Source organism: Eublepharis macularius, chromosome 1 (genome assembly GCF_028583425.1).
Source record: "Eublepharis macularius isolate TG4126 chromosome 1, MPM_Emac_v1.0, whole genome shotgun sequence".
In the NCBI taxonomy this organism is placed as follows: Eukaryota; Metazoa; Chordata; class Lepidosauria; order Squamata; family Eublepharidae; genus Eublepharis; species Eublepharis macularius.
The window spans coordinates 99,600,426-99,626,738 of record NC_072790.1 but is presented as its reverse complement, the minus strand read 5'-3'; the positions used below and the strand labels follow the sequence as shown (position 1 = coordinate 99,626,738).

Here is a 26,313-nt window from a genome sequence, read left to right as displayed (position 1 = left end):
TTTATGTCTCTTTCCTCTATTGCTTAGCTATAGTAAAAAGGGAAGTTATTTCAACCTTTGCTCAAAAAGGTATTGCAGAATTCCTAGCATGGTATTATAAACTCTAACATTATCAGAGCAGCGTGAAATTATTGGCGGTTTATTTTGACAAAATATCATTTTCGCTTCTTGAGAGTGCCTTCTTTACAATGCTTGAATAAGTTACATTTTCGATGATAACGGAGTAAGAGTTTTGTTAACTGGCAATCATGGGGAACTGGGTTTGCCAGTTAACTAGGTTTCCAGTTAATCAACTATACCAGTTAACAAAGGTTTTTTTTAACCCAGCCTGCACCCAAGGGAGGCAGGCAGTGCCAGGGTGTCAGGATCTTTTCAGGCCAGACCCAAGAGCAGATTCCTCATTTGCAAATGGCCAGGACAAGCCAGGAACTACCTTGAGGGAAGGTCAAGAGGCTCAGGGGACACATGACATTGCTGGACCCCCTCCACACCCAGATCCTCTGGATCCTGAGACCACAGTTGACATACCTGATTTCTGAAGACTCAGCTCCTGATGATGTTGCCAACATGATAGATCTCAGGATCAAGTCTGAGGCCAACAGTCCCCCACCTAGTGGGAGTGATAGAGATGGCCTGCCCGCAAGGAGGCAGCTCAGCATTGACAAAGCACCAGACTGGTAGCTTCTGTGCCTTATCACTGTAGTGCTTCTAGGATCAGGTCTCAATTAAGCCCTGGCTGGAGGAAGCCCAGGAGGAAATGGATCTCTCCATGATGTTTAAGCCCTGGGTTAAGCAGAGAGCCTTACTGGTTCAACCAGTTTGCCTGGCCAGTACTCCTGGGCTTATCTGTGATCCTGGACTCAACTCCACCCAGACCATGGCCCTGACCTCTGAAGTACTTTGAATGCTGAGACCCAGCTTCTAGTCAGTGTGCTGACCCTTGGTCCTGCAGAATCTGTAGACTGCTCTAGTCCCTGCTATCAAAGGCAGAACCCCAACATACCTTATCTGAGCTTTCGATTAATAAAGTTTTTAGTGTACTAGCCGCTTCACACATACAATTTTGGTCTTTAGCAATCATCACAGGTTTAGCTTTCTGAAATGTTTGAATATTGCTGCACTGATTCGCTTGACTAATGTCTGAGAAGCATTTGTACTCTCACAATCAGCTGATCTAAAACATATTGACATTATGGTGAGAGCCCTTAGGGAGTGCATGTTATCCATCCTGTTAAAGCATCACTGCTATGTACTTAGTCACTGGCTTACTTGAGTTGTCTTGTAGTTCTTCTGCTACTTGTTGTATTGGTCTTTTGGTAGGAAATATTGCTTCATCTCCAAAGGGCCTGTTTGTCCTAAAAGGCTTTGTGCACCCCTGATTTTAATGGATTTCCCTGTCCAACTATGGCCTCATGCACCATATGCCATACTGTTCCAGAGTTGTTTGAACCTCAGGAGCATCTGATGGGTGGGGGCAGATGGGCTCAGCAGGTCACAACACAAAGGTGGTAAAAAGGTGAACAAAGCCAATTTTGTGATTTTGCTCCCTGAAATACTTCAGTTTTGATTATGAACAAGCAGTGCTAACTTTGGATGACCCAATTGTGTGTCTTGATTTTGGCCAATTTTACCATGTGATTGCAAGTTAGTGCCATTAAATTTAACTGAAATAGCCATCTTTCAGTAAAAGTGCTCCACTGATTTATTTGTTTATTTAGGATATTTCTATGCAGCCTCTTCAAAGTCCTGTCTGTTTATACTATTATTTATACTATTTCAGTACCTAATGAGCTGAAAACACAATACTGATTGTCTCATTTCCTTTATTTGAATCAAAGCACAATCCTTTTAAAGTTGTCTGAAATGCTTTTGTTTAAGAAGAATGCTGTTCAGCAATGCCAGAAGATTTTGAGATCCTGAAATGAAATTATTTATAGAACTGCCTTTCAAAATGCTTGTCACAGAACAAGGGTGTGACATGACTTTAGCAACTTAGCAAAAAGAAAGGCAGCTCCTGGCAATAACGTATAGAAAAATAGGATACAAATCAACAAGTGCCAAAACTGTAATTATTCATTGTAAAAATGATAAAGGTGTCACAAACCTGTTGCTCACTTTCCATCATCTAAAAGCTGTGGCTCTTTCAGCATTGGTAGGCTGTGTTCACTCTTCAGTTGTTGTCGTGCCTTGTTTTTTTTTTTCATTCTGTTATTGAAAGGGACTCTGGCATGCCAACTAGTTAAGCATACAAGTGTTAAAGAGACATGTAACATTCATTGTTGTTTTTAGAAGCCTCATCTTTTCGTAGCCTTGGGATTTTATTATTTTTATGTGCATGGTTTAGCAATTGCTTACTTCCACTTTAGATACCCAAAATACTGTCTACATTGAAATTATTGGCTGAGTGCACTAATATCCCATGCATGGTCTGACTCAAGACAGTTAATACAACATCCTTGCTGAGGCTAGGTGGGTCTGGTTTTGATCTGTGATGCTTCAGAATCCTGTGTGTGCTGCTGCTGTGGTTTTTATCATTGAAGAAAGGGAAGATATGTAACACTAAGTAAATCCCCACAACAAAAAAATGAGTTGCTACTGCTGTTTTGAGTACCAGGATGGTATACTGGCTAGAGTGGCAGACTAGGACCAGGGGAACACTGGTTTCAAATCCCCATTTGGCTGTGAATCTCATTGGATGACTTTGGGCTAGTCACTGTCTCTTTCAGCCTAACTGACATCACAGCAGTTGTAGTGAGGATAATGTGGAGAGGGAACCACATACAGCATCCTGTGCTTCGTGGAGGAATTGTGGAATAAAAATACAATAAAATAAGTATTTCAGACAGTTATTTGTATTTAATAGTTTTAATCAGTTTATCAATTGACTGCCCTGTATATAGTTTCCCCTGTATGAGAGAGTCTGTTGCGTCATTGCTCAGGGATTTTTCTTCTCTGAGACAATTGACAACCATAGGAGCTTTGCAAAATGATCTTTCTTATGTGATAGTTAAATGCTTGCATCCTTTTGAGGATGCTTTGTGGTGGGATTGTCTAACAAACAGATTTTTTCCCATAACTATTAGAAAACATTCATAAGTGTCCTGTATAACATTAAGAGCTGTCCTGGGGAACAGCTTCCATATTCTGCAACATGTTCTCATTAAAGACGGTTAATAATTGATTCCTGACACGTCAAGTTCAACCTGTGGCAGAATTTTTATATCTGTGAGAATGATCTCCCAAAGTTTGTGTTCAGTTGATCTCAGTTTCTTGTTTCTCTTAAAAGCCATAAACAGGAAATTTCTCAATTTTAAAGTTGTGAAATAGCTGTTAAGCAGTAACTTTCCTAACTACCTTCCTTCTAGGCTCAGCGCATGACAGTCAAGGGTAAAAAAAAAATTTAAATTACCTCAGTGACATTTTACTTAGTGTTCACACTGTGCCAAACTGCAATCAAGGCAAACATCAAAAAAATTCACAGTAGACAAAAATGTAGGTAGCCACTTTGGCCCATAGCAAAATCCAAAGACAAAAGTATATAATACCTTTTATTGCATGGACTTTGTGTTTGTATTTTAAAAATTTTGTAGCAACATATTCCTTACAAAGCTGCTGTAGCTTAGTGGTTAAGTGGCTGGGCTGCAAATCAGCACCCTGCTGGTTTGAATCTCACTACTTGCTATGAGCTCATCAGGTGGGCCTTGGGTAAGCCGCTCCTCTCAACACCAGCTCCATTGTGGGGATAACAACAACAACTGCACTTATATACTGCTCTTCTAGACAGATTAGTGCCTTACCCCAGAGCAGTGAACAAGTTAGTGTTATTATCCCCACAATACAGCTGCGGGGCTGGGGATGAGAGGAGTGGCTTGCCCAAGGCCACCTACTGAGCTAATGGCAGTAGTGGGATTCGAACCAGTGGAGTACAAACCACTGTGGAGCCAAACCACTTAACCACTTAACTACTGTGCTACAGTGCAGACATTGTCTACTGCTGTGAGTGGGCACTAATCTGTCTAAAAGAGCTATATATAAGCACAGTTATGATTATAATGAAATGTTCTGTAACACAACTACATTTTAACTGTTGGCTGAATGAACTGAATTAAGTTCTGCTTGTAAATCTGATTGGAAGAAATCTGATGTTTGTATATTGGTTCACCTGCTATAGATGTTTCAAATGTAGAGACACACATGATTCTGCCCTTGGTTTACAAATTTAAAAACAAACGCTAATATGCATGTTTGGATATTATTCCGTGTATTGTATATGAATCTCAGCTGAATCCTCACTTTTTCAGAGTGGGAGGAGGGAATACAAAATAAGCTGCAGTGCAGCCTCTGAACTGAAACTGTGCTTTACTAGTTAATTACTTGAATGTATAAAGCACATTCAGACTATGCCCTTTGAAAACATTCATCCAACAATAATCAGTTCTACCACAAAAGAATGAGAATACTATTAAACAGCATTGGCTGTGTGGACTGTGTGAAGTTTTATTTATTTTTTAATTTTTGTGTATATTTCATACCCCACAACCAGTGTTAGGCTAACAGTGTGCTCCTTGGATTTTTTTTCTGAAACACCTTGACACTTGCTGAGGAAAGACTGGTCTGACCTTTAGTTTGTCTGGCTAAGGATCTGGTACAGTAAGGAGAACTGCCTTTGTGGCCCAAGTGAAGTAACTTACCCAATTAGTGTTCTGTTTGTAGATTTGGTTTCATAGTTCCCATGATCCCAAACGTAGCATTTTTGCTGGTCAAAGAGGACCCTTTACTCCCTATTTCACTGGTGGAAAGCTGTATCTATAATCATTTATGATGATCTTAATATTGGGTTCACACTTTTGCTACATATATGTAAAGATATATTAAAATTAATTTTATTCTTGATTTAGGAAGATTATAACTTCAGTCTGAACATCAATAACTTTCCATCATGCACTAAAACCTGACTTCTCCTCCCAGGTTTGAATTACAAATTAACAGTTGCGTCTTTCACCCAAACGAGTTGGGTTATATAATTGGTGTGTGCGCGCGTAAAGAAACATATATATAGTAAGGGGGGAGAGAGACCTTGCCTCTGGTGTTACCTGGCATACAGCAGCTGGGTGCATCCAAGAAGACCTGACTATTTTTATTTATTTAATTTATTTATACCCTGCCTTTCTTCCAGTGGGGACCCAAATTGACTCACATTTGTTCTCCTCTTCTCCATTTTATCTTCAGAACAACCCTGTGAAGTAGATTAGGCTGAGGGCATATGACTGGCCCAAGGTCACCCAGCAGGATTCCATGGCAGAGTGAGGATTTGAACCTGGGCCTCTCAGATCCTAGTCTGACACTAAAAACATGGAGCATCATTCCTTAAAGTTGCACATATCAAATGGTGAAGGAACATGGAAGATGCTGCTTACCACAGTTGTAACCCTGAGGGCACTCTGTCCTTCATGCTATAATCCTACAGAGACATGCAACCTAATAAGAAAATCAAGAGTCTACTGCCTGGGATGCTTTCCTTATATAAGCCAATAAAAAGATAGTAATAAATACTTATTTCTGAGTAAATATCTATCTGTATATGCATTCCATGGAGCCAGATCACACCAGGACTCTGTGAATGTGATAATCTAATTGCAATTGCAAGCAAACCAACATTTTTTAATCTTTCCATAGTGACAAGATTTTCTTTGCTTTTCAACAAAAGCACATTAAACATGTACTAAATCTGATTTTTAAAAATCAGATTAAAAAAAAACCTTTGTGTGAAACCCAGAAAATGAGGCAGTGTTCTCTACTGTTTCTGAGTTAAAATTATGAATAGTTCGTGGGCTGTTGTGTTTTATGTGTCCATTTGCCTTGGATAACTTGTAAATTTCTTGTTTCTTTTTAAAAAGCAGAGACTAAACCCAGTGATGTATTATCCTGTCTTGAGGCTTCCTCATGTTTTGGGGGACACAGTTTTGGCACACTTCAACTGTCATATGGAGGTGTAGTAGTGGTACAACTGTGGGGAGAAAAGGGGAAGGAAATGTTTAAAAATGAGTACTGTAACCGTAAGAGATATTTATTTGTTTGCTTAAAATATTTGTATGCCATCTCTCTACCCAAATATGGTATCCAAGGGAGCAAATATTTTAAAAACTCAAAACAATTTAAATTTTAAAAACATCATAATTTGATGAACACAGACACAATGAAATAAAGTACAACCAGAAATGTCTGGAAACAGCCTTAGCTTGCTTCCCCACGGGGACAGTTCTTCTCTATGCTGTACTACAATGAATGCAGATAGTCTTCATATTTTCCACTTCTTCCCATTATTTCCTCCATCCTTGTTGTTGGCAAGCTGTAAACTAGGGGTCCCCAACATGGCACCCACTGGCACCTTTCCTGATACCAAGTGTTTTTAGAAAGTGGGTGGGGCCAGATGGGACTCTTTAAGTTTCTGTTGAAATATCTGATCTTCCCAACTTCTAACATTTTTATAGTTCGAGTTGATGTTGATAATAGCATCACTACATCAAATTTTATTCACTTTTCAAAAATAATTTATGTTCCTATCAAAATCTGTCCGAAATCTCTTCTTGTACATATGCGAGGAGCTCTCAGCAGCAGTTCACCACCAACTGTCATTGTTACAAGTAATAGTACCAGTTCAAAACATCTGGACTCATGAGAGCAGGGCTAATGTAAACAAGATAACCAGGAAAAGAAGCATTTTTTCCCTTTTGCAAAAGTGCATTAGATACCTTGAAAAGGAAGACACTGCTAGATATGGATTTCTTTGCTAGCTCAATATGTGGACTTATTTTTTTTTGTTTAAAATATATTGTATGCAATATATTTTAAACAATATAGTCACGTGAAAAAGCATCCTGTTAAGGAGAGCTTCTGCCAGCAATATTAAAGGGTTACTATTAGAGAGATGTACAACCTCATTTCCTCATTAGATTCTTTCTAATTTGGTTAGACATGGTTGTGTGTCTCAAAGAGCCTTAGTTGCCATGACGGATGATCTACTCCAGGGTATGGACAGAAAGAGTGTGACTCTGTTGATTCCCCATGACCTTTCAGCACCTTTCAATACCATTAATTATAGTAGTATTCTAGAACCCTTTCTGGGCTGGGAATTGGGAGGCACCATTCTGTGGTGCTTCTGGTCCTGTCTGGAGGGTAGGTTTCAGAAGGTGATGCTGCTCAACTCTTCGGCCTGTGAGTTTCCACAAGGTTCCATCTCATCCCATATGCTCTTTAACATCTGCTTGAAATAGGACTGCCAGGTCCCCCAGTTGGGGCAGGGGACCCCCTGCTCCCAGCCTCTGCCCCCTGCTGCTACTCACCTGACTGGTGGGGGGAAAGGCCTGGGGAATGGGCCTAGAGGCAAAAAACCTCCCAGCCCAGTACACAGTGGGCGTGCTCCCACTAGCCACAATAACATTACTTCCTTAAGTGACATGATTGCAGTTGAGAGAGGAGTGCCCCAGTTAGTGCCAGATTCCACCCACCCCCGCCGGTAGGGTCAGAGGACCTGACAATCCTAACTTGAAACCTCTGGGTGAGGTCATCCAGAGATTTGGGCTAAGTTGTCAACAATATGTGGCTGACACTCAGCTCTTGCACTTCTGGCTGATCCCAGTGAGGCAGTAAAAAACCTGCAGTGGTGTCTGGAGGGAATTTTGGAGTGGGTGTGGGCTAATAAACTGAAGTGTAATCCTGACAAGAGGAAAGTGCTAATGATGAGCAGGTCTGATGTGGAATTTAAGGTGTCTCCAGTTCTGGGCAGGGTTACACTCCCCATACAGGAGCAGGAACATAGAAGCTGGGAGTGCTCTTGGACCCAGCAGTTGGCAGTTGTGACTAGAAGTGCCTTTTACCAGCTTTAAGTGGTTAGTCAGCTGTGGACTTTCCAGGGCAGAAAAGATCTGGGCCCTGTGGTGTATGCCCTGATAATGTCTGGATTAATTACTGCAATGGGCACTAGGTAGGGCTGCTCTTGAGAAGTATTCGCTAACTTTGGTTGATGCAGAATGCTGCAACCAGGGTGTTGACTGGAGTGGGTTGTAGGGACTATATAACTCCAGTCTTAGTCCATCTGCACTGGCTCCCAATTTGTTTCTGGGCAGAATTCAAGGTGCTGATATTGCTATGCTATAAGCCCCTATATGGTTTGGGACCAACATGCCTGAAGAACCACCAGCTCCCTTATGAAGCTTCCCAACCACTACAGTCATCTTCAGAGGCCCTGTTTCGGGTGCCTCTGCCTTCTGAGATTAGTCACATGGCAAACTGGGAGAAGGCCTTCTTGGCCATGGCACCAAAACTTTGGAGTTCTCCCTTGCCATCTTCTGCCAGCAGGTGAAGACTTTTTTTGTATTTGGTGTTCCTTTAGTTATCCCACCGTCCTACCTAATGTTTTAACCGTTTTGGTGTCTTTCTATGTATTTTAGCTTTGTTTTTATTTGTTTTAATGGTGGTTTTGCGGAGGAGGTGGTTTTAAAATGTGACTTTGTTATATATGTTTAATTTGTTACCTGTAGAGTTTTCAGGGCAAGAGATGTTCAGAGGTTAGAGATGGGCACGAAATGAACCACAGAACAAAATTCCGTACGGAACGGCAGGTTCGTTTGAAGAGCAACACGCATTCTGTGGGACCGTGTTTTTCCAGAACAAACTCATTTTTCCAGCCATTCCGTGGCCAGTTTGGAGTTTCACAGACCCTGCGCCGGTTTCAGCCCATTGGCTGAACCCAGCGCAGGGTCTGTGAAACTGACAGCCCAGGCAGCAGGAGAAAGAGGCTATCAGTTTCACAGACCCTGCAGCTGAACCCGTGCGGGGGCTGTGAAACTGACAGCCCCTTTCTCCTGCTGCCCAGGCAGCAGAAGAACGAGGCTGTTTGTTTCAAACGGTTAAAATACCACGAACCAATTCTCGAACTGGAAAAAGGTCGTGGTTCATGGTTCCATGGAATGCTACGAACCACGAATCACGTGGTTCGGGGTTTTTTTGGTTCGTGCCCATGTCTGTCAGAGGTGATTTGCCATTACCTGCCTCACTGTAACAACCCTGGACTTCTTTGATGATCTCCAATCCAAGCCTGGGTCATCTGGGTCAGGGAAGACCTTTTTTTTTTTTCAAGTTCAAGGAAAATTTTGCTTTCTATTTTTTGTTTTGTGAGGTACTGTTTGTAGTTAGCTTATTCAATAATCTCTTTAGGAAGATAAATAACTCATGACTCTGTAGCAAACTAAAAGTAAATAATCTGTTTTATAACAGAATTTTTTTTGTCTCTTTACATACAGCTTTTGCGAGAACTGAAGCACCCTAATGTAATTGCATTGCAGAAGGTGTTCCTTTCTCACAGTGATAGAAAGGTGTGGCTGCTGTTTGATTATGCTGAACATGATTTGTGGGTAAGTTCAGAATTTCTTGGTAGCTTCATTATTTTGCTTGTACGTCTATAGCTAGAAGCTCTTAAAAATCCTGGTTAAATATGCAAACACTCAGTTTTTATATGCTAGAATAATTTGTATATCTGCAGAAGGCAAATAGGGTGATGGAAACCTGGTTCAGGTGCTATAGGAAATCTTGTACTAAATGAAGAAACCTCACATGCAGTTATACTTAAACATGCTCTAGTCATTAGTGGCACAGAGTGGTAAGCTGCAGTACTGCAGCCCAAGCTCTGCTCACGACCTGAGTTCGATCCTGGCGGAAGCTGGGTTCAAATAGCTAGCTCAAGGTTGACTCAGCCTTTCAGCCTTCCTTCCTTCCGAGGTCAGTAAAATGAGTACCCAGTTTCCTGGGGTAAAGTGTAGATGACTGGGGAAGGCAAGGGCAGGGCAAACCACCCCGTAAAAAGTCTGCCAAGAAAACGTCGTGATGTTACGTCCCCCCATGGGTCAGTAATGACTCGGTGCTTGCACAGGGGACTACCTTTACCTTTTTAGTCGTTAGTGAAAATTGCACAAAGTCATACAGACCAGACAACTTCTTATTTTATTCTGCCCCTCATTTTCTTCTTTTTGTAGTCAAGCTAAAACTTCTGGGAATCTATTCAGTTCCCTAAAATTCATTTTGGTCTTTTCTGCGGCTGTGTGGTACATTCACGGCTATGCAGTTTTTGAGACTTGTGAATGTAATGCCAATAGAGATCCCAGTTTTTCTCTTACCTCTAGAATTATGAGAAAAAAGCTCCCATCCAGAATCTTCATAACAATAAACTCTCTTGAGGACTTAGAAAAAACTATTTTCCTTCTTAATCAGAAAAAGGATAGTAGTATTGTGTTTTTAAATTGAGTTCCCCAAATGTGTGCTTTCTGCTGCATTTGCAAAAATCAGATGACTGAGGGTTGTCTGTGTAGCCATGGCTTGCTGAGTTTTAAGGCCCTTGCATGGTTTTAATTTTAAAAACTGTTGATCTTTGATACAGTCACTTGATAGCTGAATTGGTAAGCTTCATCAAAGCTATGACAGGAGAGGTGTAGCTGCTGAAAGTATGCTTGCTTTTTGAAGGGGACGCCAGAGCCACATGGCAGAGTTCTTGATGCACATCTAGTATAAACTCGTGATTTTTTTCTTAGAACAGTCGAAGACCTGTGGTCTCTTTAACTATTTTAGAATTCTTAGGTTGTACTGTGGTGTGGCAGATAGGAATGTAACACAGGCTTGAAAATCAATATAAATAAACTTCTGTGCTGTTCAGATATTGCTTGTAAGTGAGGATTTTATGTATGCCAGTTTTTCATGCTTCTAATTTCTCATGTGTAATCTGAAAATCTAACACTTTTTGTAATAATTTCCTACGGAAATATTATTGTTACTTTGTTCTTGTGTGATCAGGCTATACTAAATTAGGACTATGTTGACATGTAAGTTGTATTTGTCTGTGACAAATTAATGTATTAAAGTGGTAAGAGACCTGTGTGATAATAGCCGTTTAAGCAAGGCCTGAGTAATGGTTTACAGAAGGAAAATGCATGTATACAATGTTCAAAGTAAAAATAAAGTCATGAGATTTCATGCTACTGCATGCACAGTATAATTTAATTGGGTAGACTTGTTCTTCCAGATTTACTAACATGTACCCACTCACGTTTGAAGTTTTCCCTATCATGTTTAATTACACAAAGAATGAGTGTATGCATCAAGTTCAAATTTGTTATAGTCTTGTTATGAATAGCTTCATTATATATATAACTTTAACTATGTATTAGCCAAGTAAATTTGCTTTTTAAAACAACCATAAAAGAATGTTGTTGCTAGCATGAGCAGCATGTTTAAGAATCCAGTTTGCAGATCTTTCCCATATGACTACTGCTTGCACTGAAAGGTGTCACATGAACAATAGTTTTGTAACATCACTGTTTAGTTCTTGCTATAATAATAATATAAAAATAACCATAACATTCAGTTTATATACTGTCCTTCAGGGCAACTTAACGCCCACTCAGAGCGGTTTACAAAGTATGTTATTATTATCCCCACAACAAAACACCCTGTGAGGTAGGTGGGGCTGAGAGAGCTCCTAGTTAATAATTGTGTGCTGTCAAGTTGCAACCAACTCATGGTGACTTAAGGACCGTGGGATTTTCAAGGCAAGAGATGACCATAGGTGGTTTACCTTCCTGTTCATAGCAACCCCAGTCTTTCTTGGTGGTCTGCCATTCAAGTATCAACTGTGGCTGGCCCTGCTTAGATTCCAAGCTCTAAAAAGATTGGGCCAGTCAGGGCTATTCAGGCTGCTAGTTCTATATGCATAGTAGTGGTTGAACACACTTCATTGTTTGCTATTCATCTTTCCTTATATCTTCCCATGTAATATGCCATTACATCTTGTTTTCTGGACTGTTTTCACTAATAGTTTTCATAAGAAATGTTGTTGCTTTTTGAATGAGTAGGGAATGCAGTCCAGACTATATACTTTGTACTCATATCCTAGTTTTCTTGCACAAAATCGTACACCTTATTCAAGCAATACAAGTGTTTTGTGCACTTCCTATGGACTAAGGGGCCAATTCACATTTGTCTGCAGCAATGAGAGAGCTATTTCCCCTAATGTGGTTCCATTCCACTCTGGAAATATGTTTATAAATGAGACATACAGATGGGAGTAGAGAGAATTCTTTTTATCATCCTCCCTCTTTGTTATGTGGCATTTCTATGAGAGAGAATCACATTACTGAATCCTTCCATGTGGATCTTTTATACAATATTGCTGGAGCAGCCTTGGATTGCTTGACAGGAAGCTATTCCTAGACAAGTATGTTTAAATATAAATAGATAATTCATCTTGTGTTGAGTCTCTTCCTTGCTGCAAACCTGTCTGTCCATACACACATTCACTAGCACTGTTTTGTGATTTTGTACCATTACAGCTTCAACTCTCTAATTCCATGGTGATGGTAATCTTCTGCTTTGCGTTCCTTGTAGTTTTCTTCTCTGTTTTTTGTGTTTTAATTGCACTGTACAGGAGCATGGTGCAATTGCAGAAATCCAGCATTTATTCAGAGAAATTAAAACCCGGAGGTTAAGAAATTTATGGACAATCTGGGGCTAGTAAGGAACTCAAACAGTGAAATGAAATGCAACAAGAATGGTTTTGCAGACACAATCCAGAAGTGTCTTAGCACTTCTTATTTATGCGTTCAAAAATTTTTTTCCTCTTGTAACATTTTCTTTGTATTGGGTGGTGTTACTTTTGCTTAGTTTGATACTACCGTGCAATTATTTGCTGTTTGTTTTAACCTTAAACCTTTTGTTAAACCTTTGTGATTGGACCTTAAATTTAGCTCCTCCTCACTTTACTTTAAACTTAGACCTCAGGAGAAGGAATCTGGTCACAACCAACTCACTTTTTAATTCCATTCACACAGAGCTTAGGTGTTCTCTACTTTACCTAAGCTTTTACCTCGAGAACACCATCCCTTTTGTTTGTGTGACCTATATATTGCTGTTTCCCAACTCCCTCAAAGTTTTTGCTGCCACCAAAGGCTTTTGCCTTAGACCTCCTTGTTGTAATATTAAGGCTTGTTATAGATGACAGCTTGATAGAACAGTCAGCATGTGAGGATAGTTGTAAGGTAAAAAAGGATATTTCCATAGCAGAGAGGGATATATTAAAAAGTATTTATTTGTAGGTACATAAGAATGATGATTGCAGAATTTTGATAAACATACTGGTTTCAGAATAGCTCTTAAGCTTGGCACTTTCAAATATAATGATATCTTCATGAAGTTATTTTCACAGACTCAGTCACACAATTTCCCACATAGATCTTCACTAACAAAATTAACTCTTTGTACATCCAAAGACTTAGATTCACTCAGGCCTTTCCACTAGGGTAGCCAGCGTCAGGTTGGGAAATTCTTGGAGATTTGGGAGGTGGAGCCTGGGGAGGGCATGGTTTGGAGAGGGGAGGGACCTCAGCAGGGTATAATGCCATAGAAAGTGAACTGATCTCTATGGCCTAGAGGTCAGTTATAATTCCAGGTGATCTCCAGCCACCACCTGGAAGCTGGCAACCCTAATTTCCACACAGCTCACCTGAATTAGATAGATCAGTGATGGCGAACCTTTTTGAGCCCGAGTGCCCAAACTGCAACACAAAACCAACTTATTTATTTCAAAGTGCCAGCACTGCAATTAAACCTGAATACTGAGGTTTTAGTTAAGAAAAAACAACTCATACAGTTGTCCCAACTAATTAACATCTCTCTCTCTCTCTGACTCACTTACTCAGGAGCCACGACTGAAAGTAAAGCAAGTTAAATCAAAGCAGTTTGCCCTTCTTTAGACCAGCAGCCCTGCTTGCAAGCACTCTCTCTCCCTCTCTCCCCCCCTCTCACTCAAGAGCCACGACTGAAAGTAAAGCAAGTTAAATCAAAGCAGTTTGCCTTTCTTTAGACCAGCAGTCCTGCTTGCAAGCTCTCTCTCTCTCTCTCTCTCTCTCTCTCTCTCTCTCTCTCTCTCTCTCTCTCTCTCTCTCCACGACTGAAAGTAAAGCAAGTTAAATCAAAGCAGCTTACTCTTCTTTAGAAAGCCAGCCTGAGCAGCCTCGCTGCTGACTCTGCTTCCCGCTGCTATAAAGAGATGGGCAGCAGGGAGGCAGCCTTGAGGAAAAGAAATCACGTGGGCAGGGCCAAAACCCATGTGATCTCTGCTCAGAGCTACTGGAACACTATTGCAGGCGTTCCCCCTCCAAATGAGCCCTGGACCTAGCGATCGGCAACTTGGCTCGCGTTCCCACAGAGAGGGCTCTGCGTGCCAGCTGTGGCACGCGTTCCATAGGTTCGCCATCGCTGAGATAGATCAATCTCTCACTCTCTGTCACTACACAGACTCTTTCTCAGGAGCACACACACAGTTTGCCTGACTTAAACAGAATTTCTCAGAACACCACACAGCTTCACTGAATTTGGCAGAATGAAACCCCTTTTCAGGCTTCCACACAGGTTGCCAGAGTTCTTTTTTCTAAGAAACTCACAAACTTTCTCAGGAATACACAGTTTCATTGAAGTTGGCAGAATAAATATTTTCTCTCAGAAATACACAGACAGTTCAGGCTCTACACAAATTGCTTGACTGAACCTGAATAAAATCTCTTTCAGGCTTCTGCACAGGTTGCCTGCTTTGTACAGAATGAACACTTTGTCTCAGCAGAGACTAAATATTGCAGTTCACTCCACCCTCTAGAGTACAGCTACAGGCCAATCAATTCGCAGTCCACTCACCCATTCAGCTAGGGTTGCCAGGTCCCTATACCCTCCTGGTGGGAGGGATACCTGGCACTTACTGGGAGGGTTTTCTTTGCACTTGCACTCCCAGTGCTGCCATGATGATGCCACTTCGAGGAAGTGACATCATCACGCCAGCCACAATGTGCTTCTGCACTTCAGCCCATTCTTGGGTTACCTGCTGGTGGGGGGCAATCATGAGGTGTTTGCCACTTCTTGCCAATCACCAGTGATTGGCAGGCAACAGGGAAAACCCCTGGGAGATTGCCCACTACCAGGGGGCAACTGGGAACCCTACATCCAGCCCCCCTTTCTTCTGAGGTCTGCATTTAAACTCTCAGCAACCATTTTTTTTAAAAAAGAACCACATTAGCAAGCAGAAATAAAATGGAAACATTTCTAGTGGTCTCTCTGAAACTTGGTGATAGTCAGATCCTTGTTCAATATTAATTGTTAATTTAGCCTTCCTCTGTGTCACTTATCCTAAGAACCCTTCCAATCAATTTATGTAAAGCTCCTTCACCCTCTTCTTTTAGGAACCATTTTATTTATTTATTTTTATTTACATCATTTATAGTCCGCCTTTCTCACTGAGACTCAAGGTGAATTACACAGTATGAGGTTAATACAATCAGTATCAAGTACATTTCAATACAATACCATAAGGTAAACAGATACAAGTTTAAAAGACATAGCATTAGCAAGGATCCAAGACAGAGTAGAAAAAATACTGGAGCAAAACATAATCAATTCTAGGACTAATATTAGACAACATGGAGTGCTGGTGGTACATATGAGTACATATTTAAAGCAGCAGATAATATATAAGGCAAAAATACTGATGAAATCTATGATCCCCAACTTGTTAGTGAAGCATCTGAAACCCCATCCCCACAATACAGCCCTCCCATTTGAGTAAAAAGCCTTTTGAATAGTTTGGTTTTGCATTGTTTACGGAAAGCCAGGAGAGTGGGGGCTCTTCTGACATCCTGAGGCAGGTCATTGCACAGGATAGGGGCCACCACAAAGAATGCCCTTGTATGGGCTGCTGCTGATGTCACCTGCGTGCAGCCTGGCACCTGCAGGAGACCCTGTTCAGACGAGCGAAGCTGCCGTGAAGGAACATAGGGAGGGGGGCGGTCCCGTAGGTATGCTGGACCAAAGCCGTGAAGAACTTTGTATGTAATTACTACTACCTTGAACTGAGCATGGTAAATGATGGGTAGCCAGTGGAGCGACTGTAGGATGGGAGTGACATTCATGCTCCTGCTCGCTCCTGATAACAATCGAGCTGCAGCATTTTGCACTAATTGGAGCCTCCTAGTTAACTTAGATGGGAGGCCAGTGTATAGATCATTACAATAGTCAAGCCTTGATGTTATTATAGCGTGGATCCAAGTGGCCAGGTCAGCAGTGTCAAGATAAGAAGCCATCTTCCAGGCTAGAGTGAGGTTGTAGAAAGCATTTTTTGCCACTGCCTTAACTTGTTTTTCTAGTAATAACACTGGATCCAGTATAACCCCTAGGCTCTTAATTCAGTCTGCAAGGGTCAGACAAACGTCATTGAAAGTGGGGAGTACAATGTCCTTCAAGATCTCTGCCTTCCCAACAAGCATCACTTCAGTCTTGTCTGGGTTCAATTTTAATTTGTTCAATTTAACATATTGTTAAAATATGTTTGGGGATCTGTTTCTCTTATGAAAAACCTTTACCCTGATCGTTTCCTAAGAATTTTAATGTTTCATGCTAGAAAGTCTCTCTCTCTCTCTCTCTCTCTCTCTCTCTCTCTCTCTCTCTGTGTGTGTGTGTGTGTGTGTGTGTGTGTAATTTCAAACATTTGAGAGCAGAGAAAATTAATGGAAGTGTGGCCCAATCATTACACTAGTTAGCACTTTGAAAACCAAATTGGTTGAGATGATCATGAATATGCTTGCATGGATGAACTAATTTGAGATCACGTTTTACTAAAAAACTGATAAGATCATAAGACAGAAGGGATAAAGCTGGAGGAACTGGAAAGCAACAGATAAATGGGCAAAGATTCTTGGTAAGGCTTTGAAACCTCCTAAATATAAATCTGAGATCTGTAGCTGCCTGGGGCAATATCTATAAAATAGCCATTTCTTCTGAAGTTTGTAGTGTATTTAATAAGGCCCAGGAAAATAGGAATAAAAGGAAACAGAATCAGTGATAAATCTGATTTGATTCATTTCTCTGTCTGATACAATTCTAGATTGGGTATGTTAGATAAATTGGAGTTAAACCCCTGTGGGTATTCCTTATAGTTCACTGATGGTTGATCCAATATTATTAAAGGCTAGTCTTTTAAGATTAATGATATTGAAAATTAATTAAACCAGTCCTTGGAGCAGGAAGAGTTGTATATTCGACCTAATCAATCAGAACATAGGTTCTTCAGGCTCATCTTGGTCAAAAAAAAGCATTAATGTTCAAGGTGTCATGAGCAAACAACTAGATTTCACCAGAGTTTGAACATTTGTAATAGTGCTGGTGGTAAAATCTGAATCTGATCACTTTCCCCAGCACATGAGCGTTTTGCTTTGTCACTGTTTTTTAAATGGAGTTTGTATGTCTAGATCTGATCACCACCAGATGTCAGTTCTTGCCACAAAAAGTTCAGATTCTACTGGGCAGCTCTCTCAAGCTTTTGTAAAGCTTTATGTATAAGGGAGCTGTACATGCATTTAAAATATTTCCAGCTGATGTATATACTTAGAATCAAGGTGGAAATCTTGTTTAGTTTGAAAATCTTCTCTTTTTGTCACAAAAAAAAATAACTGGGATATGCTGCTAAGATGATAACCAGTTCTTCCTGTTGGCTTTTGCAAGATAGTTCACTCTCCAAATGATAATGTCTGTTTGTCTTCATTAGTATTTATCAATCTGAGGATATCTTTTGTGTAAGTAAATAAAAATCCAAATTCTAGTAGAATTGTAACGAAGTGTTTGGTTTAAGTACTCTGATATCCTGGTGTAAATCTTTAGTGAAGAAAAATTGGCATCCAAAGGTTATTGCAGAATCTAGACTACTTATGTTTAGAGATGGGCACGGACCTGAATATGAACCCAAAACCCCCACGAACCAGTCCAGCAAGTGGCAGGTCCCTTTAAACTATCAGCTGGCACTTGCAAGCAGCAGGAAAGGGCCCTTTAAACAATTAAAGGCCCCTTTCCCTTTTGCTAAGCAGCCGGAAAGGGGCATTTAAACCCCATGAACTGCAAACTGGTTTGGGAACTTGCCCCAGTTCGTGGGAGTTCGTGGTTCCTGGTTCGTGAAAACCCACGAACCACAAACCTCATGGTTCAGTTTTTTTGTGGTTCGTGCCCATGTCTACTTATGTCCTAAGACTCTGCACATCTAAAAGTAGCAATCAAGATTCAGATGACAGTCAATACATGACCAAACTGCAGTCAGTAATAAAAGAGCAAGGTGACAAGAGCATGAACCAGAATTATTACTGTAAAAGTTGAAAGTCAGTGGGTATCTTATTGAAGCAGAAACGTCAAGCCTGGAAAAGATACTGGCAATTTAAGGGGCAAAAGAAATGGAAGAATTGGCAATAAATATATGCATTCAAGTAGTAGATACTGGTGTTGCTGACAAGACCAAGTCAGATGATAGGCATTCTTTTTCCTTCTTCCCTCTGCCAATTCTGGACTGGTTCATACTCTGTGTGACTTGTCCCCTCCATTTTCCCATTGTATCCCTTGTTGCAAGTACAGTGCAACAACTGAAGGGAAGAGATCCCATGTTTGAACATACGAATTCCTTGATCCTGCACGATAAAATCACAAAGCAATTTTTCGGTCTATGATTAATGAATTTAGGGGGGGCGTGGCATCGACATCTGAGAAGATGGATGCCTGAGAGCTGAGCTCTGTCCCACCCTGCTCCAAATTCCTCTAAAATCCACATCTTAACTTAAGGGAAATCACCCCCAGACATGGGGAAGCACAATGAGAAGACTAAGAAGCAAAATGGCACAGTTGCAAAGCGTCTGCAGGACTTTTTCCCTCCAACCCAGGCCGAGCAAGCAATTGCAAGCAAAGCAAGCAACACAAGCAAAATGCAGCTGATGGGAAACAAGGTAGGAGCTCTAATGAATACCCCTCCTGACTCTGATCTAGCAACTTTGTTTGCAAGCATGGAACTTAATATCTTAAATAAAATGACAGATCTTATAAAGCCACTCTCTTATCAGATAGCTGACCTTCAAGCAAAAATAAATAATGTTATTCAAAAGACTGATAACGCACTAGATATTTCTAACTCTTTGCAATCTGAAATATGCACTATGCAACAAGAGAAAGGAGATGCATGAAAGAATTATAAGCCTGGAATTAATAGTGCGCCAGCAGAATCTTAAATTTAGGGGGGTGAATGAGGAATTTACATCAAAGCTAAATCTATCTTCGTTCCTAGCTAAATGGCTAGCCAGTTTTTTGCAGCCAAACAAAAGCACTCCAGTAATTTCCAAAGCTTCCTGGGTGGGACCCCTAAAAGCAAACAGGAAAACTCCAAGGGATATTACAGCTACGTTCCCAGATTGGGAAACAAAAAAAAGCATTCTGGAGATTGCAAGAGAACAAAAAATGCTTAGGTGTAATGAAGCCCAAATCCAGATTTTTACAGATCTTCCCAAGGAGATATTAAACAAGAGAAGAGATTTCAAACTGACTACCAAAGCATTACATGCAGCAAAAATAAAATATAAATGGATCAAATACTCTACACTTTGCGTCCAATTTAAAGACAAACGTCTTTATGCATCAGACCATGAATCAGGACAAGCTTTACTGCAGAAACGACATTACCTCAACTGACCTATCAAAATCTGCGCAAAAAAGAAAACTCATTCAGCCACCTACTCCTCATAAAGGAAGCAAAATTCCAGTTAGAAACAACTGAGCCACAAAATGGAAAGCATTCCAGAGTCAAGAAACTGATTTTTTTTCTTTCCTTAAAGGCTGTATAAGTGGGGAAGGGGGAACAATAAAAACTTAGAAATCATAGTTTAAAATGTAACAAGCAGTTTGTGCTACCCAGCAGTATTGAGGTTTGGGGGGGGGGAGCCAGTTTTCTCTTGCTCCCACCAATGACAGCCCCTTGACGTTGTACTTTTGTTCAGCAGACCCAAAGGAGGATACTTCCCATAGGGTCTCTCAGAGGCTGTACATATATCATATTTTTAGGTTTAGCATTTGGTATGTAAATCGCTTGCAATTTGTTGTTAATTTGTTCAATAGTTTTTGTGGGGTAAAAAGGGGGGAGGGGAGGTATAAACATATTGTTATTAATAATATATAGCCTTTTAGATGGGTGGTGGGTAGGGGGTAAAATTTTCACTGTTATTTTATAGATAGATAGATTTCTTTTTAAAGGGTTTTTGTAAGAATGTAGAAATTCTTTTTTCATAGGACTTCTAATTTAAGAGAGAGAGTCACAAATTTATAAGCCCTACTAAATGCTGCACTGTTGCTAATCGTATTACTCAGTTATTTAATCTGGCTTCTAGTATCTTTTGAAAAACTAAGCAATCGTTATACTGCTAGTATAACTAATCTATCAAGTTTAATAGGAACTGATCACTAATATTGTACTATCACAAAATTAATAATCTGTTGTTTTTGCTACATTCACCGTTTAATATGTTGTTTGTTTATGAAAAAATAATAAAAATAATTTTTTAAAAAAGGAAAAAAAATGAATGAATTTATGAAATGTTGAGTGACAGTCGCTAAGTTTTGAAGGTTTTTTAGGTTATACATTCCTAACTGTAAATTGCTTTTGGTGATATCTTGTGAAGGGCATGTGAACTTTCAAGCTTTTTTTTCCAAACTGTCATGAAGTCATTGTGTTGCCTTGTTATGGGCAAATCAGTCTTTTATGTTACATAGAGCCCATGGAAACCACAAGTGACAGCCAAATATAGACTTTTTGTGTGTGAAATACCAGTCTGTAAAGGGGTTCTTTCTGATGCACTTGACCTGAGCACTTTACAATCTAAAATTGGAAAAGGAGTAGGCGACAGACAGGCTGAGAAGTAGATCATGGATGTAAGGTTAACTAGAGAAGAGTATGAATTTCATTTAGTTAAACGTGTAAATATAATTTCAGTAGGGATGATGGATTTAAGAGGTGAAAAGATGTCTTTTGACCCATAATATACATCAGTTTAATCATACAAAGCAGAGCTTGGAATTTTCCTATCTATTCCTTTATTAGGAAAGTAATAAAGATACCTTTACCTTAATAAAGATAGGTATTCACTCACTAAAGTGTTTTCCAAGCATTGCAACTTCAGTACTCATTTTGACTGTTCTTCTATCTTCTTCTATCTTCTATCTTTATGCATACTAGAATAAATGGAGAATAACCTAATCTATATATATAAAGATAAGTGTCCTGACTGACTCATCAATGCCCAGCCCAAACCCCTGGGCCTAGAAACGTGAAATTTGGGGAGAACGTTCCTTTTGTGATGTAGAGGCTCACTAAGAAGGAATTTTAAGAAATTTGCCCTCTAAGGGGGTAAAAAGTAAAATGTGTTTTCCCATAGGGATACAGCTTCCCTGTGTAGTTGGCAGGCTTCTCCTCCCCTGCCAACTGCCAGCTCAGCCACTCTGCCCTGATTGGGCTAGCTTTCAAGGTCATGTGCATATGGGGCCAACATTCTAAACAGTTGTGAAGGGAGTCAGTGAATGTGTCCTGAGGTAAAATGCACAGCCCAGTCTCCCCCTAAAAGTTCACTAGGGTTGCCAATCTCCCTGTGGTGTAGGGTTGCCAGCCTCCAGGTGGTGGCTGGAGATCTCCCAGAATTACAACTGATCTCCAGGTGACAGAGATCAGTTCCCCTGGAGAAAATGGCTGCGTTGGACAGTGGACTTTATGGTATTATACCAATCTGAGGCCCCTCCCCTCCCCAAACCTCACTCTATCCAACCTGGATCTAGCAACCCTATTGTGAGGTCTGCCTGCTTGCACCCCTCTCTTTCGGTTGTGTCAGCTGTGGAACTCTGTGTTCTGAGGTAAAATTAAGGTCAAGGACAGTACAGACAGTTGAAGAAAGACAGTACAAGACTCCTGAATAGGGATTTTATATAAAAGTCAGTAATGCAGAAACACGCCTGTTCAGCATCTTAAAACAAAGCAACTTGGCCCAAGTGCTGTGGAACTGTAAGCTCATTGTTTGGGATGAGAGCACCATGGCACACAAGGGTTCTTTTGAGGCACTGAGCATAACCCTAAGGGATGTCAGGGGAAATGAGAGAGTGATGGGGGGAGTCATCGTGATGCTGTCTGGAGATTTCTGGTAGACTGCCAGTAGTCCCAAGGGGAACTCGAGCTGACGAGGTTACTGTGTGTGTCAAGGCATCATATCTGTGGCCTCTCATCAGGAAACTCTCACTAAGAAAGAACATGAGGGTCCACTTGAGAGGGTCCACTTGACCCCTGGGGAATTCTCTGAACTCCTATTAAAAATAGGTGACAGAGTATCCCGAGTCCAAGGGAAAGGTGACCATTCCTGCAGGCCTGGGCACAGTACTGATGACCCTAGCAGACCTAACAGCCACGATATACCCTGATATAGCCACTATTACGGAGAAGTCCATGGACTGGCTATGCAAGTGTGCCATTCTGACCATCAAGAATGACAACGCTGCCATCATTAATGAAACACAACTCCCTCAAAGGGGCAGAAATGGAGTACAGACCTGTGAACTCAGTGGTGCAAATGGATGACGTGGTCCACTACCCATGTGGAGTTTCTCAACACACTCAACCCTCCTGGTGGCCAAGCCCACAAGCTTCTCCTCAAAGTGGGGGCTACAGCGATGCTGCTCTGGAACCTCAGCCCACCCAAACTCTGCAATGGCACCAGAGTATGAGTGAAAGCCTTCACAGGAACATCATCGAGGCCACATTGCTCACCGGCAGTGCTTGGGGGGAAGGGGAAGGGGGTGTTCATGCCATGTATACCACTCATACCATCACAGAACCCCTTCAAATTCAAGAGACTGCAGTTCCCCCTCAAGGCCTGCTTTGCTATGACGATGAACAAGTCCCAGGGCCAGACGCTGAAGGTGGCAGGAATTGACTTGAGGGAGGATTGCTTCTCACATGGGCAGTTTTATGTAGCCTGTTCGTGATCTCACCCAGCACCTGGTGATCCTAGCACCTGAGGGGAAAACCACCAATGTGGTCTACAAAGAGATCCTTCAGTAGAAAAAAAACAGTTGTACGTATTTTTCACTTTATTTATTGTACTACAATCTTTTCCTTTTAAAAATCTCTTCATCCAGTGTTACATTTCAAAATTCACTTCTTCAGGTTTAGGCATCAACACACTTCACTTTATTCAAACACTTTTGTGAAGCTCAGGTACTATGCTAGTATACTATAAAACCAACCTCCACAAACTAAAAAATATTACATACCCATAAGTATTATAACTAGACATGGGCACGATCTGAATTACGATTTCAAAAAAACCCCGATTTTGGCGTTTACGCCATCGTGACTCAGCTAATCGGTTCTGTCCACGGCAACCAATCCAGCAGTCAGGGGTTTGCTTGTTCAGGACTTGATCGGATATATCGGTTTCTGTTCAGAATTGCAGACACTCTTGCGCCAGTAATTTATTTCCAGGGCAACGGAGCCAGGAGAATGAGCTGTGTTTGCCCTCCTTCTGTCGCCCTTGAAACACGAATGGAAGCCCAGCTTTCTTTGATTAGCAGGCTTCCTTCCAACCACGGAGCAGCAACCCAGGTGAGGGAGGGGGAAGGGGATGTTCTGAAGCTATAGGCACAAAGGAAAGGCAAAAGGCAGCGCGGGAGGCTGGGAGGCCACCCGCACTGTTCGTCTTTCCCCAGGACAAGGGGCGCATGGGCAAGCCAGCCACCCCTTGTCCTGGGGAAAGGCAAAAGGCAGCGCGGGAAGCTGGGAGGCCGCCTGCGCCTTTCGTCTTTCCCCAGGACAAGGGGCGCGCGGGCAAGCCAGCCACCCCTTGTCCTGGGGAAAGGCAAAAGGCAGCGCGGGAGGCTGGGAGGCCGCCTGCGCCGTTCGCCTTTCCCCAGGACAAGGGGCGCGCAGGCAAGCCACCCGCCCTTGGGCTTGCGGGGCAGGTGAACGGCACGGGCAGCCACCAAGCCACTTGCGCTGCTGCCAGCTCCGCAGCGCACTGGGACAGCCAGCTTGCTGCGGGGGGGGAGGGGACCCAGGAGCGCGTGCAAGAGCCTGACTACGGTTGCCCTGGGTGCTGGCAACCGTAGATCCGGCCCTGGGAATGTCCCCTCCCTGAGGGGAGGCGGCTCGTTGCTGGGTTAAAAACTTCCCTACCCTCTACTCTAAGTGTGTGTGTGTGTGTGTGAATGTCCCCTCCCTCCCTGAAGGGAGGCGGCTCATTGCTGCCTCCCCCTGCCCGCCGGGCCTGGCAGCCGCTGCAACCAACCACCATTCCTATATCGCTGGAAACAGCGGGGTGCCCTCCCGCTTTGGCCTTCCCGATTCCAGATCGGAAATGGAACTTGATCGGTTAGAATCGGTGGCCTGGGTTCGGCAGCGGCCCGGATCCACAAACGGCTTAATCGGTATTTTTTTTTTGGATCGTGCCCATCTCTAATTATAACTGGATTTAAAGTAGTTAAATACCATAGTGAAGCACAGGCATCAAGCTTGTGTGTGTGTGTGTGTGTCCTACAAAAGTGCAATTTGGAGGTAACATTACTTTCATAATGTAAACACTCACTAAGAAGGGATTTTAAGGAATGTGCTCCCTAAGGGGGTTAAAAGGAGTAAAATGTGTTTTCTCAAAGGGATACAGTTTCTCTATGTGGCTGGCAGGCTCCTGCCTGCTTGCTCCCCCACCCACTCTTCCCTGATTGGGCCAGCCTTTCAAGGTCATTTGCATATGCAGGCTGATTGGGACTCACAACATTCCACATCTCACTCCCCCCCCTGAGACAGTTGGAACACAGAGGTCATTTGTGTATGCAGCCTGATTTGTCATCATCCCCCACATTCTAAACCGTATGCAGTTGCTATTGGGAGTCATTAACGTGTCCTGAGGTAAAATGCACCTCCCAGTCTTCTCCTAAAAGTTCGCTAGGGTTGCCAATCTCCCTGTGGGGCCTGGCTTTCCTGTGTGCCTGGCAGGCTCCTGCCTGCTTGCACCCCCTCTCTCTGATTGGTCAGCTGTGTTCTGAGGTAACAATCAGGTAAAGGAAACTGCAGACAATTGAAGAAAGACAGTACAAGACTCTTGAATGGGGATTTTATATAAAGTCAGTATGGCAGCTGAGTTTTTAAATGTTCATGGGGAGATGGTACACAACCTTTCTAGAGGCCATTTCAATGCGAACCTGTCACATGAATCTGCCAAAGTGCCCACCACACCACCCCTCCCTCAGTCCAACTCCACCTCACACCTTTTGCAGCCATCACCTCTTACTGCTGCCAAGAAGCCTTCTGGCACATGTCGTGCAAGATACTCTGATGCTAAGAGGAGGAAGCAACTTAGAGATGCGGCAAGTAAATATGAACGTCCTGCTCCTGCAGTGCACCAAGCAGCAGTGGCCAAGTACCAGCAAGATCACCCCAAGGTGCACGGAGCGGCAGAGTCTCTCTATAAGCAAAGCAATCCTGGAAGACAAGTAGAGAGGCGCTCACTTCCATGGAAGGTCAAGGCTCACTCAGGCATGGCATATTATCCTTCACTACCTTCAAGCTACCTCTTAACCTCATCCATGCAGAAACACCCCTGTTCAGCATGTCAAAACAAAGCAACATGGCCCAAGTGCTGTGGAACTGTAAGCTCGTTGTTTGGGATGAGAGCACCATGGTGCTTAAGGGGTGTTTTGAGGCACTGAGCATAATCCTCAGAGATGTCAGGGGCAACGAGAGAGCGATGGGAGGAGTCACAGTGCTGCTGGCTGGAGACTTCTGGCAGACTCTGCCAGTAGTCCCAAGGGGAACTCAAGCTGACAAGGTTACCGTGTGTGTCAAGGCATCATATCTGTGGCCTCTCATCAGGAAACTCTCACTAAGAAAGAACATGACGGTTGACTTGAGAGGCGAGGTGTCTGCTGGGAAATTCTCCGAACTCCTACTAAAAATTGAGCATGGAGCATATCCTGAGTCCAAAGGAAAGGCGACCATCCTTGCAGGCCTGCCAGAGTAGTGACAACCCTAGTAGAGCTAACAGCCACGATATACCCTGATATCGTAACTATCACAGAGAAACTGGCTGTGCAAGCGTGCCATTCTGCCCCTAGATCGACATGGCTGCCATCATTAATGAAACACAACTTAACTCACTCAAAATGGAGTACAGATCTGTGGACTCAGTGGTGCAAATGGATGATGTGGTCCACTTCCTCAGTATGCTCAACCCTCCTGGCTTCCCAGTCCACAAGCTCCTCCTCAAAGTGGGGGCTACAGCGATGCTGCTCTGGAACCTCAGCCCACCCAAACTCTGCAATGGCACCAGAGTATGAGTGAAAGCCTTCACAGGAACATCATCGAGGCCACATTGTTCACCGGCAGTGCTTGGGGGG

The 26,313-nt window shown here is 42.3% G+C and overlaps 1 protein-coding gene across 4 annotated transcripts in view; it reads left to right on the top strand.

The window, feature by feature from the left end:
* Window positions 1–26,313, top strand: part of CDK19 (cyclin dependent kinase 19) — a 176,307-nt gene that overhangs the window by 46,005 nt on the left and 103,989 nt on the right. For all 4 annotated transcript variants that reach the window (XM_054980978.1, XM_054980962.1, XM_054980970.1 and 1 more), the window contains exon 3: window positions 9,303–9,413. In XM_054980978.1, coding sequence (XP_054836953.1) covers window positions 9,303–9,413 — 111 coding nt within the window. The remainder of the gene's footprint in view (window positions 1–9,302; window positions 9,414–26,313) is intronic.